The sequence below is a fragment of the Narcine bancroftii genome, chromosome 5 (assembly GCF_036971445.1).
Source record: "Narcine bancroftii isolate sNarBan1 chromosome 5, sNarBan1.hap1, whole genome shotgun sequence".
Classification (NCBI taxonomy): domain Eukaryota; kingdom Metazoa; phylum Chordata; class Chondrichthyes; order Torpediniformes; family Narcinidae; genus Narcine; species Narcine bancroftii.
Genome location: NC_091473.1, coordinates 122612653 through 122627356, shown reverse-complemented (window position 1 = coordinate 122627356; position 14704 = coordinate 122612653). Strand labels below are relative to the sequence as shown.

Sequence of the window (14704 nt, the reverse complement as noted above, 5' to 3'; positions counted from 1 at the left end):
ATTAATGTAACAAAGAAAATGGAGTGGGTGGGGGAAAAGGCAAGAGAGATAAAATGATTAAGTTTTGAATAAACACTAAATGAGAGAACATCTGGGAAAAGTTCAGAGCACAATGCATTTTTGATGAAATGCCACAAGTGTCAGATCATCACATGTTGAAGAATATAATAATTGAAGATTAAGGGAGGTTATTCAGTCTATTGAGTCCATGTCAATTGCAAAGAACCATTCAGGCTTATTTCACTTCCTGTTTCTTCGTCTGTAATCCTATGAATTGATTAACTTCTGGAATATATGGATCACTTCAGTGGAGGCAAGTTCTAGGAAAAATATATTATGAAAATTAGAAGTTGTCTAGAGCAATAAGACAGTGAAACTGTCCTACTCCAGGACTATTATTTTAAAGAGTTGCTTCTTGGCTTGTCAAGAACTATTATTAAAATTTTCCTGTTTGTCAAAATTGGTGCCAAGCATTCACTAAACTCCAAAGCAGAAAAGAGATGTGCATGTTTAACTGAAGGGGGCTGCAGGTTGACTAGTGCAGAGATTTTAAACTTCAACCTTTTCCTTCAAGTGGAGCAAAAGTGAAGAAATGTTGTATTCTATTTGGAACCAACAGTTTTAGACATGAGTATACTTAGTGAACAGATTTAGATTCAATGCGAGTTGCTTAGAAGCATAATTATCAAGCATGTTTGTGCAAGGCCTTTCTAAACTGTGCAATTACAGCCTCCATCCAGGGCCTTACACAGAATGAAAATATCTCAAGACACTTGAATGAAAAAAAAATTGATGTCAATTAACACCAGAACTAATAGACCAGTTAACCACAAACCTGGTCAAAGAGAAAGGTTTGAGCAGCTCTTAAATGCAGAAAGTGCTGTAGAGGCGCAGAGGGACTTGGGGAAGAAGTTCCAAAACCTAGCAACACAGCAGCTGAAGGCATGCCAGAATGTGGTGAAAAACGTAAGTACAAGAGGCCAGAATTGGTATAGTACAACTATCTTGGATGGTTGTGGAATGAAAGCCTAGGGAGATACAGAGGACAAACTATTGGGAGATTTTGTAAACCAGGAAATATCTCCAAGGGAAATTAAAATCTGCAACCCATATCTCCTTAATTCCAAGGTCTATCAAGGCTCAATTTATTATCTACTCTCTGTGAATAATAACTTCTGCCATCCATTCTTTCTAGTAGTACAACTGGTATATTTCATTTGATCATGGAAGAATATTGTCACTCCTACACAATAATTTATGCTGGGACCACTTGCTCAACCCATATAGGGTTGAAAGACTAAAGATATAAACAAAGCTAAAAGTACAGTTCTTTTGATAGCTTGGAAAGTGCATACAGTTCTTGGAATTTCCAAGGACAATATTCTAGTTTATTAGTTCTTACAATGTGCTAAAAATCAATTTGTCATCAGAATAAGGTCAAGATAAAAAGTGATTTAAGCATGTACTTTCCTCTTTAAGGCACAAATTCCACCTGATATTTCATATCACACGTGCAGCCACCTATCAGTTCCCAATATCAGCCCAGAATTAATGACTGTGTCAAGTGAGTTGCAGACTTGCCAATATTGTGGCATGTCTGCATTCTACTGATTAAATCCAGTAGATTAGTTTTGTATCGGGTGAATAAATTTAAGTTTTGACTCTTAGTAAGTGATGAGGAACAAAAATAGAATGAAAACAAGAGTGGAGTTTCATGCATGTTAATAGGTTGAGTGAGTAAATACCTAATGACACCAGCAGGAACTTCTGGCCTAGAATCCATATATTCTGCTTTATTTGTTTAGTTAGTGGAATATCTGAATGTCATTTGAAAGATGGTGTCACAACTTTTGATTCTATATTATTTGCACTTTGTTCAGGAGCAGATTATTTAACCTGAAAAATGAGGAACTTAACCCCACATTCTCCATTTTCCATTCCAAAAAATTCACTTCAGCAGAAATGAGAATCCCATTTTTTCAGACTTGTGTGACACTGGAGTTGATTGGTGAGACCCTTATTGCTGTCCTTGTTGCATTTCAGGGTGGAGGGAGCTTTTTGAAGGAGAAATGTGGCTTCCCCTCTGCTGCCATCAACTCAGCTTTAACCCACATCTCCTCTATTTCCCTCACATCGGCCCTGGCCGCCTCCTCCTCACTGACCAACACACCATCCTCTTCAGCCAACGTATTATCTTCCGCAATTTCCACCACACGATCCCCTCACCAGACACCTCTTCCCCTTTCCTCCCCCTCCACCTTCCTCAGGGACCACACCCTCCAGGACTCCCTCATGCACTCATCCCTTCCCACTAATCGCCCCCTCAGTGTGACCGTAAAAAGTTGTACACTTGTGCTTATATCTTCTCCCTTGCCATTCTTTGGGACTCCAAGCATTCCTTCCAAGTGAAGCATCACTTCATTTGTTAAACTCTAGGGGTCATCTGCTGCATCCAGTCCTCCCGTTATGGCTTCGTCTACCTCGGAGAGACTGGACGCAGACTGGGAGATCATTTTAATGAGCATCCTCGCTCTTGTCTGCTGCAATAACAAGGACTTCCCAGTGGCCACCCACTTTAATTCCACATCCCATTCCCATACCGACATGTCTATCCAATGGCCTCAAACACTGCCAAACTGAGGCAACCTTCAAATTGATGAACAACACATAATATTCCATCTGGGCATTCTCCAACCAGACGGCATTAACATGGACCTTCAGTTTCCATTAAATCTTCTTGGCTTATTCACTCTCTTTCTCTTTCTATATCCCTATGTCTCTATTTCTCCTGCTCCTCGCTACTTTCTATCCATTCAGGGAGATACCCTCTCCATCACTTCTCAGCTCTTTAATCTTTTACTCTCCTAGCAATATCTGCATATGACCTCTTACCTTTTAGTCTGTACTCCTCCCCCTGCCTTTTCCTCCTTTCCCCCACTCCACTCACCTTTTTATTTGGGCGCCTGTCTGTTTCTTGCTCATATCTTGATGAATGGCTCAGACCTGAAATGTTGATTACCTATTATTCCCAATTATGCTGTTTGACCTGCTGTGTTTCTCCAGCACTTTTGCACATTGCGTAACATTTGCCTTCCACTACATCTGGAGAATTTTAGTAAGTCATCACAAACGCCTCTGCCATAACTTTTGCCATTTCTTTCATTTCCCTGGGTGCATTCCATCAGGACCAAAGGACTGTTTATCCTTAGACCCACTAGTTTGTTCAACACTTTAGCGATAGTGACTTTAATCAAGGTCCTCATCTCCCATCAACATCCTTCACATCTTTTTTTGGCATGTTCGACATGTCTTCCACTGTGAAGACAGACGCAAAATAGTTATCAACCCATTGGCCATTTTTAATTTCCCCTTCTCATTTTCCAAGGGATCCAGGTTCACTTAAGCTATTTGTTCCAACATTTCCCTCCCTAAATCTTTTCTGCAACCTAAATGAAGTTGCTTTCCTCTTTCCAGTCCTGAAGAAGGGTTCAGAATCTGAAACATCAATTCTTCTCATTACATCAACACTGCCTGACTTGCTAAGTGTTTGTCTTCCAGATTTGTAGCAACTGCAGTTTTTTTTTGGTATTTGATGGGGATATTTCAGGCTGAATATGGCTGAAAGAAATTATAAAGGGTCTGCTTCAGATTTGCTATAGTTTGTTTGAGTCAGGTTTTAATTTTACAGGTAAGCAGGTCTCAAATACAGGTATAATGTTTACAAAAGTGCATTTTAGGAGAGCATTTCATAGAATTGATGAACAGAGGGATCTCAGGGTGAAAGTCTGTAGCTTCCTGAAAGTGGCAACACAGGTGGATTGAGTGGGAAAGGTAGCATGCAGCATACTTACCCTCAGCTTTGAGTGTTAAGTATAAAGATCATGAAGTTATTTTGCAGCTGTATGAAACTTAATGTGCAAACTTTGTATAGAAAAATGGGCTAGGAATCAGCAGGTGGGAGGAAGATTGAAAACTTGGCTGAATGGTCTTTCAACCACAACCTTACACTCAATGTCACCAAAGCCAAGGAGCTAAATGTGGACTTTAGGAGGGGAAAACCAGAGGTGTACAATCCAGTGATCATTTGGGGCATCAGATGTGGAGAGGTCGAGCAAATTTATATTCCTGGGAGTCACTATCTCAGAGCACAGCCCCCCACTACCATCAGAGGTAAAACTCTCCCCACATCAAGAAAATCAATATGGACGCTGCTGTCAAAGAACAGCATCAATCATCAATTATCCAGAATACCCAGGACATGCTATGTTCTTGTTGCTGCCATCTGTCAAAGAGTATAGGAGCCACAAGACTTGCACCACCAGATTCAGGAACAGTTGCTACCCCTCCGCCATCAGACTTCGAAATAACAAACTCAATCAAAGACACTTACTTTGCACATTATTTATTAACAATTTTTTTCTGTATTTCACAATCAGTTTGTTCACATTTCTTTCTTTCGTTTCATTTCTTGAGTACAGTTTTTTACACTATTGACATGTAGAAATTCTGCCTGGTCCCCAGGAAAAAAAGAATCTCGGTGTATATGATATCATGTATGTACTCTGACAATAAATCTGAACCTTGAACTTTGTCTAGGCCACATTTGGAGTGTTGTGTGTCGTTCTGGTCACCGCATTACAAGAAGGATGTGGAGATTTTGGAGAGAGTACAGAAGTGGTTTACCAGATAGTGCCTGATTAGAGACCACATCCTCTTTTTAGACAAACTCAGATTATTTCCGGAGTGCCAGAGACTGAGGAGCAAATTTTATTTTATTTTTTAAAATCAGGTTATGAGAGGCATAGGTAAGGTTGATAGTCTTTTCTCCCCTTCCGCACCCAGGGTGGAAGTGTTAAATACTAGAGGGTATATCTTTAAAAAGAGGAAGTTTAAAGGAGCTTTAAGGCAAGGTTTTATTTCAACAAAGTGGTCAATTTTTGCATTCAGTTCTTGTTTGCTGAAATCACATGGCACATCAGTTTCTAATCCAGATTCATTCTGGATACCTGTCTATAGTAAAAGCACAGAAATGCTGGAGGAACTCAGCAGGCCTTGCAGCATCCATAGGATGTAAAGATATGAGTAAAAAGTAGATACCTGACTTAAAAGGCTGTGGAGGGAAGAATGGGTAGGGGGGAGCAGAACAGGACAACTGACAAAAGGTGTTAATTGGATATGGATGGGACCCAGGAGAGAGGAACCTTGAGAATTGACTAGGGGAGGGGGGATTATTTGGAGCTTTGTGGAAGCAGAACTAGGGGAAAGGGAAGAGAGAGAGAGAGAGAGAGAGAGAGAGGGAGAGGAATGGAGACATAGGGAAAAATGAGGGGGGGGAGGCATCTAATGGAAACCACCAGTTTCCAATGCCAATGCCATCTGGATGGAGGGTGCACAGGCAGTAAAAGAGCTGCATTGACATCAACTTCTCCGGTTTCTGTTCCTCACACCCCCCCCCCCCCCCATCTTTCTCTATATCTCCTTTTCTGTAGCTCTACCTCCTTTCCCCTAGCTCTGGTAACAGATCTTATTCCTCCTGGACAGTCTTAAATTCAGAGGCATCAACATTGGATTTTCTCAGTGAGAATAAAACCTCACCTCTTACTGGTTCCACTGTTTTCATTTCTTCTATACAGTATCTACTTCTCTCTCCTATCTTACCCCCAACCCTCCACTTACATCCCATGCTCTCTTCACCTCTTCCATCTACTGTCCAGTACCTTATCATCTCTTAGCTTCTTTCCATCCTTCTTTCCCCCTTGATATATGTACTTAATGTCACCCCCTTCATACTTGAACTAAAGTATAGTTCATTATCTTCAGATTGTGAATATACAACCTAACAAAACAGCATCTCTCCTGACCATGCTCCACACACAATACACAAGATATATTAAGATCATATAAATAAATATACAGTACTGCCTATAATGTTTGGGACAAAGACACTTTTTTCCTTTATTTGCTCCTGTTGCTCCAGTTTTAAATGGGTAATCAGAAATTTCACATGTAATTAAAGTGTACATTCTAGATTTTATTCAAGGTTATTGTACACGTTTTGATTTGACCATGTAGAAATCACAGCACCTTTTATACATAGTTCATTCATTTCAGGGCACCATAATATTTGAGACATTTAGTTTTACAGGTGTTTGTGAGTACTCAGGTATGTTTAATTTTTTTTAAAAATCTTAGACATACAGCACTGTAACAGGCCATTTTGGCTCATGGGTCCGTGCTGCCAAATTATACCCAATTAACCTACAACCACCAGTACATTTCAAACGGTGAGAGAAACTGGAGCCCCCAGGGAAAACCCACACAGACACAGGGAGAATGTACAAACTCTTTACAGACAGCGTGGGATTCAATCCCCGGTCCCAATTGTGCTAACCACTGCACTGACCAGGTTGCCAATGTTTCATTGGTGCAGGTATAAGAGAGCTAGGCTTCTAAGCTTTTGATCACTTTTGGAGTCTGTAGTTGCTATTTTTCAACATGAGGACCAGAGTTGTGCCAATACACATCAAATAAACCATTATGAGTTTGAAAAACAAGAATAAAACAGTAAGAGACATCACCCAAACTTTAGGATTATCAAAATCAACTGTTTGGAACATCATTTAGAAAAAGGAGCATACTGGTGAACTCAGAAATCACAAAGGGACTGGTATTCCAAGGAAGACTTCCACTGCTCATGACCGAAAAATTGTCACCATAATGAAGAAAAATACCCAAACGTATGCCCGATAGATCAGAAACATACTTCAGGGGGCAGGTGTGGATGTGTCAATGACGACTGTCCGCAGAAGACTTCATGAACAAAAATACAGAGGCTACACTGCAAGATGCAAACCATGACCAAGATGGTATGCTTTAGATCTTGGGCAGTTCCTTTACGCTTCCATACTTTACTCTTGCTATCATGTTAATCTGTCCACTAGATCATTTTTCTAGAATATTAACAATAAAAGGTGTGAGCAAATTGGTGATAGTAAGGGAACAAGGATGCATGTGGCAAGCTGTAATATGGCCATCTTGTTTCTGAGGTTTGCTTCTTACAGTGTACCTTCTGTATTTCTGTTCATGAAGACTTGTGGACATGTCCACATCTGCCTCCTGAGGAGTGTTTCTGATCTGTCAAATGTGAATTTGGGGATTTTTCTTCATTTATGTGGAGATTTCTTCTGGTCATCAGCAGGTTGTTGTCTTTCTTGGAACAACAGTCTCTTTGTGATTACTGAGTTCACCAATTGAAAAATGACAACTGTAGATTTCAAAGGTGATCAAAGCTTAGAAGCAAGCCTAGCTCTCTTATACCTGCATCACTGAAGCATTTAAACATACCTGAGTACTCACAAATATCTGTGAAGCCAAATGTCCCAAACATTATGGTGCCCTGAAATGAGGGTACTATGTATAAAAAGTCCTGTAATTTTGACATGTTCAAGCCAAAATGTATATAAATAGCTTTGAATAACATCTGGAAGGTGCACTTTAAATACCTGTGAATTGTTCGATTACAAATATAAAACTGTGGAGCACAGGAGCAAATAAAGGGAAAAAAATGTCTTGGTCCCAAACATCATGGAGAGCGCTGTAATTCTTTACTTCCTATGGATGCTGAAGACCTGCTAAGTTTCTCCAGCGTGTCTGTATTTTTACTACAATCACAATGTCTGCAAACCTTCGTGTTTTACAGCTGTCTACTCCAGCAGTTGACTGGAAATAAAGAGAGCACACCATTATTTTAGAATCTAAATAGGTGTTGATACAGAAAAGGTGGAGAGTCTGCAGAGGGATATAGTTAAGCTGGATGAGTGGGCAAAGGTCTGGCAGATGGAGTACAATGTTAGTAAGTGTGAGGTTATCCACTTTGGCAAGAAAAATAAAAGAGCTGAATATTATTTAAAGGGTGAAAAATTACAGCATGCTGTTGCGCAGAGGGACTTGGGAGTGCTTGTGCATGAATCGCAAAAAGTTAGGTTGCAGGTGCAGCAGGTTATTAAGAAGGCAAATGGAATGTTGGCCTTCATCACTAGAGGAATTGAATTCAGGAGTAGGGAGGTAATGTTGCAACTGTATAAGGTACTGGTGAGACCGCACCTGGAGTACTGTGTCCAGTTCTGGTCTCCATATTTGAGGAAGGATATACTGGCTTTGGAGACGGTCCAGAGGAGGTTTACTAAGTTGATCCCTGGAATGAAGGGGTTGACTTATGATGAAAGATTAAATCGTCTAGGATTGTATTTGCTCGAGTTCAGAAGAATGAGAGGAGATCTTATAGAAACATATAGGATTATGAAGGGTATGAATAGGATAGATGTAGGAAGGTTTTTTGAGCTGGCCGGGGAAACTCAAACGAGAGGACACAGTCTCAAGATTCGGGGGAGTAGATTTAGGACAGAATAGTTTTTCCCAGAGAGTAGTGAATGTTTGGAATTCTCTAACCAGGGAAGTGGTTGAGGCTGCCTCATTAAACATAATTAAAATTCGGTTAGATAAATTTTTACATGATAGAGGAATTAAAGGATTTGGGGAGAAGGCAGGTAGGTGGAGTTAGGTCATAAATTAGATCAGCCATGATCGTACTGAATGGCAGAGCAGGCTCGATGGGCCATTTTTGGCCTACTCCTGTTCCTACTTCCTATGTTCCTATGGTGGAGGGGCAGAAACTGTGTTCCTACAGCTCTTATTTATAAAGAATTAATCCCTTGAAGATCCACCCAAGTTGGTAATGCTGCTGGACAATTTTGTGTCTGGATTTTACTCTTGCCTCCTAAAGTGAATGGGCTAAGTTTTGCAGATGAAGCGATATGCTGGTGCCTGTACTGTCCAGCAGGATAGAGCTGGGCTAGATTTTGCAGCACTCTTTTAAAATTGAGAAGATGACCATCTATCTTGTCAACTTGATCATGATTATCATTCCATTTTTAAGTTCTAGAAAATTCCAGTCCACCAGTTTTTCATCTGGAATTGATGTTCTATTTACCCTCTATTGTCCTAAATATGGTTTAGAGATATGCTTTTTTTTAATGGGTGAGAACTCCTAATTTTCTATAATATAGACATGGGCTTGTTACTGTGCTGTATCTCAATTTTTAAAAATAGTGGCACTATTTGAAGGTGTCATCAAGGGAAACTTAAAGCACTGGATCAACAGATTAACTTATTTACCATTCCTCAATGCAAGAAATAGCTCGAGCTTTCTGAGCTGTCCAAGTGGATAAGTGCCTTATAGACTTGCATGCCAAGAGATTTATTTTTAAACTGAGACCATGCTGAGATTCTGTAATTGGCTTCGATGCACTGAACCAAGAGATTGAGCAAAACATCATGTAAATATAACATTTAATGATGACCCACATCGTCGTGATAAAAATTTGCATTTATATATTTCCATGCTTTCATGCTTAATGGCTACCTTAAAACTGCGTTATCTACCTCATATTTTGTGATGGTTTGTGGTCACAGCTCTAGCACCCCTTTTGGATGCTGCACTGCATTTTAACTATTCTTTGGAGTTTGCATTCAAAGCAACTGTAAAATTATTTCTGAACATTTAATTTTATTACCCTCTGGGCATGTAAAAGCATTTACAATTTCTGAAAATCCATAAAAATGACAGTGCAGTAATTGGAAATAATATTCCACACTTTATATTTTAATGCTAAATATTTGTAATTGCATCTTTGCCTAGAAACAGTTAAATAATACAATCTGTTCATCGGCAGTTTTAAAAGTTTCCCTTTTATGATTAATACATTCAATAAAAGATGAACATGGCTTTTGGATAAAGATGAATTTCTATAAAACTTTGGTACTGTACCTTTTTAATCAGTTCAATCTTGGAAAGCTAACTGCCTTTATCAGAATTTGACTAAGCTGTAAGAAACATGTTCAAAATACTTGTTACCTCAAACATCATTGGTAACTGTTGATGTTATTTGTGTATTTTATTTCAGTCTTGGACTCACAATATTGGGAAGGAGAAAGAATTCCTTAGGAAACTGGTGAAAGGACAAGTGATTACAGATTTGACAGCTGGGATTTGAGGCAACATCATCTCAATCCTTAAAATATGCTTGCAGAAGGAAAAACAAGCATAAAGAAGAACTTCCTTTGGCTCTGGAAAAACTCAAATGAGTATGAGGATAAAGCTATACCAAACTACAGGGGAGTCTGCACACCTCTAAATAAAACCTGACATCAACACTAATATTGACGAGGGTGGTGGGGGGGGGGGGGGGGGGGAGGAAGCTGGAATTTTGTGCAGATATAATTCACTGATCCACCCAAGTGTGCAATGAGACTAAAAAGATACTGATAAACGTGCCATAATTACCTCTGGAGAAAAAAATGCAATGGGATTGTTGAGGTATTTCTCTTTTTATAGCTTGAATGTAAGGATTTTCAGAAGTAGTGTGGATAAACACTTTTACATTTGTGCGACATTTTAATTTAATAATTCCTCTGCCTGCCTCAAATCCATGAGATTGATGACTCCATCCCAGACTGTCCATTAATTGCTGCTATTCTTTTTGGAAGTAGAGGATTTTTTTTTAAAGAAGAACTTTTATCTTGAAGAAATATTTGTCAGTACAGAACAGATGCTGTGAAAGCGCTTAAGTGTGATCAGCCTTTGACTTCAAGAGCAGAAGATCATGTTTTACTGGGAAAATTTTGCTGTGTCAGTGCTGTTGAGTGCTGCTATTACCAGTGTATGCAATGGTCAGAAGAAGAAAGTATTCCTTCAAGTGGGCTTGTTAACTGGATTCAATAACTTGAAACATAATCTAACCTTCAGCAAATACACAATCTGCTTGGCAAGCTTTTCTAAATTGACAAACAAGTAGATCTGGTAAGAACAAGGAACTAGAGACGCCTGTTCCACATGCTTGCCTTGGCCGCATTATTATTGATTTTAATTGCAGTGTTTTTCACACCATAATAGACAACCACCTTTCATTAGTTTGAAAGAATACATCTTCTGTAACTGGACTTCCATCTACTACTGGATCAGCAAGAAAACTAAACAAGAAGTTATCTCAGTACCACTCATCAAACATCGACCAGGATCCCCTTCAGTTCTCACTTTTAAAATTTTTTAAATGTTTCCTCAAAGACAATATACTTTTAGAATACATTATTGTTAATTGAATGAATCTCAGTAACATGGAGTAGTTTGCTCTGAGCAAATGCTGAACAGAAATCATTGTTTCTTTTCTCTCTGTAACCAACATGATAAGTGTTTCAAAATATTCTGTTAAACACATTAGAGGTTCATGTTTCCAGTTTGTTGATTTGCTTTGCCAGGTTTAACATGTCATTGATACTCCCTCACAAGGGGCTTGAATGGAACCTAACTTAGAGAGCCAGTTTACAATAACTAGTTTGGAAAAGCACTCACTCCCTATCCACTTGAAAGACATGCTTATTGTTTGAACCACTACACTCCATTGCCCAGTTTATTTTTGGTTTGCACACATGTGCACCATCTTGGCAAGTGTCAAACTTGCTTCTTTCCCCCCGCTCCCCACCCTTCTATATATAATATGCAGAAGTGGTGTGGTGATTGAGACAGAATGCACTGTAGGATGCTATTAATGACATAACCATTAAAGAGTCTGTGTCCGACTTAATTTGTCAGTTATGAGATTCAAACATGCAGAAAATTAATTGCTAGGTCAATATTCTATCAAAAACCATTCTTAAATATCAGGTAGTTAACCTCCACCAGATTTCAGACTATTTAAATAGGCAATGCATTTTTCCTCTTATTCAAATGTAAAATAAAATGCCATTTGAAATATAAGATAAATGTACTCATATAATCTGTCCTTAGTTATTCCAAAACAATCACTATCTTAATTTTAATTACTGCTCATCAGCATCAAGGATCTTTAAGAGTCACGTGGAAGACCTTAGTAAACCTCGTGCTAATTTTCTCCGCATCCACTCTTCCATCAACTGTTTCATACATGTAGAGTATTTTCTAAATGTTATTTTATTAACATTTTCTCACTTGTTGCCTCACAGATATGGGTCATCGTTCAAAGTTATTACTCTGTATATTGTTTACTTTCATTAAATTGTTTGTTATGTTTAGTAAACTTCCTCATTGAATTCATGCCATCCAGATACCTGCTTAAAAATGTTCACATATGAAGTGTCCTTGAAGATTGAAAGTGTATGAAAATGGAACTAAATAGCTTTCAGTTTGTCTTATAGGTAGATCAAATGTAGAATTTTGAGTAGGGAAAGAATATGGCAATGTGTTGTTGATTACAGAGTTAAGATATTAATTTATCTAAACAAAATATGAACAGCTAAAAATGAAGCTGAAGTTCATCTGCTTTTGTTTCAAAACAGTTTTATCTTTGCTTTCTCTATTTTGGGTCATGTAGCATCAAAATAATTTAAATATTGCTCATACTTTTCCCTCAATATCTATTTACATTCAAAACTTTTGACAATCTGGACCTGTAGCTAATTATACAATCACACAAATTCAAACTGTTGTAACACTCCTGCAATAAGATGGAAATATTTCTTACCGATGCCCTGTGAATACTTGATCACATAATTTAAGTATTTTAAAGTTTGACTGAATCAGTTTCAGATGAGGAAGGTTAATGCATCAGGTCTGTCACTGCTCCCAAAGCCCTAACTTTTTAAGTCATGATTTGTTGCAAGCATTTCTTACAGAAAATAAAACACAATTAACAAATCTGTCCTTGTGTTCCTTGGTTCCTGGTCTCTCAAAAACCTTAGTACCTCTGACAATTCACTCTCAACTGTTCTGTAATAATGATTAGCAGAGAAAATTCTCATTGTAAATTACTTTGCCTGCCAATTGGTACTGGGTCCAACAATGTCTTGATCCATTGTTTCACTCCCTTACCACCGACTGGCCTTTACTGCTCTACAACAAAATGGCAGAAACTAAAAAAATATACTGAATGAAAATTTACAACAGGATAACATCTGGTGGAAAGTTCCCCAGCTGCCTTGACAATGTGAAAAATGTTTAAATTTACAGTTTCAAATGGCTTTTTTTTTTAGCTAGAACTAGAAGATTTTACACACTGATGGCACAAACCATGCTGATAACGAGGCATTGGTAATTTAAATTGCTTTGGTCTTAGGTTTCAGATGAATGGATATTTATATTTGTTTTCTCTGTAAATGTTCCTGCCTTTGCAGTTTTTTTTGGGGGGGTGTGGGTGGGCTGCAATTTAAAGGAAGTAAATATTTCAACCCATGTACCAATTTTATTTAAGTACTAAAAAGGTCTATAGACTATGCAGAGAAGTATTTTTCCTATCCAGAAAGGCTCAGGAGTCAAAATACTGGACCTTACCAGAAATCACTTTTCTTCCAGGTCTCTGCCAATCTACTTGCATCCAGATATCAGGATGTGTGTCCATGGGGAATTACCTGACCTATTCAGAAGATAAAAACAGAAAATGTTAGAAATACTCAGCTCTTTTTATCTTTCCACAGTTATAGCTTGACCTGCTGATGTTTCAGGTCAAAGACCTTGTGTCAGAACAGAAAAGGAGACAAAGGCAGCTTACAAAGCTGCAGGGAGGGAGACTGGGGGAGTGGGATATCTTAATAGGGCAAATCCAGAGTGGTCAAGGAGACAAGCTGTAAACGAGCTTATAAAGTCAATGGAGTGCTTGGGAGCTGTTTGAAAGTGAGAACATAGACAAAAGAATGCAAGTATTGCAAAAATGCAGAACAGGAATATGTGCCCAGCAATTCAAACTGGGCAAGTCCTCCACTCTCAGAGGTAAGGTAGTGGGGTAGGAGGGGGGAAACAACAAACCATCTCCAATGGATGACTGATAAAGAATAGAAATCAAGTTACCTGAAGTTGTAGAACTTGATGTTAAATTTAGAATCTTGTACATGTAAGTAACAGCACCTCCCAGCTCACCATGTCACAGCCTTCTGGATTTTATATTGAATTCTACAACTTCAGGTAACCTTCTGTGATATTGGATAAGCTGGTTTGTTGTCTTTTCTTCTGATTCCCTTTCCCACTCTGGGAGAGGAGAACATGCCCAACCTGACCCACTAGATATATTCTACCCTGCGTTTTACAACTCTCACATTCTTTGTCTATATTCTCACTCTCTAACTGATCCTTTATTTTCATTGACCAGATAACCCTGTTTACATCTTATCCCATCTTAGTTTTACCCTATCAAAGTCAATTCCCACCTTTTAAAAAAAAATCTCTCACTGCACGGATTTTTTTGGTCTCTTACAATTCTTTGACCTAAAATTAATTTTTTCTCCCACAGATGTGGGCCATCCTGCTGAGCATTTCCATCATTTACTGTTTTTATTTCAGATTCCCAGCATCTGCAGTTGTTATTTTCACGAAGCAGAGGGTAACTCTTGGTAGAGTGGAAAGTTGAGCTAAACTCAGACAACCTGTTGTGCATATGTGTACTTTGAACAATTAAAGTCCAGCTACAATTCCAATTTGCTTGGCTGACCGATTACAGAGCTTGACACAAGATGATAGGGAATTTTTGGTTTTCCCTACTATTGTACTAACCAAAAATATAGCTACTTTTGATCAAGATTGGCAATTATTCCCATTTAGATCCATGTCTATTTGTGTATCACATTCGTCGTCAATGTGTTTGAACTGATAAAGTTTGCTCAGCAGAAAGTAAGAAAAAGTGCA

General features: G+C 38.6%; 1 protein-coding gene across 21 annotated transcripts in view; it reads left to right on the top strand.

Moving 5' to 3' along the window:
- st3gal3a (ST3 beta-galactoside alpha-2,3-sialyltransferase 3a) overlaps positions 1 to 10206 on the top strand; it is an 847148-nt gene extending 836942 nt beyond the window's left edge. For all 21 annotated transcript variants that reach the window (XM_069938965.1, XM_069938959.1, XM_069938973.1 and 18 more), the window contains one exon: positions 9963 to 10206. In XM_069938965.1, the coding sequence (XP_069795066.1) occupies positions 9963 to 10052 (90 nt within the window). In that variant the 3' untranslated portion in view covers positions 10053 to 10206. The remainder of the gene's footprint in view (positions 1 to 9962) is intronic.
- The last annotated feature ends 4498 nt before the right edge of the window (positions 10207 to 14704 follow it).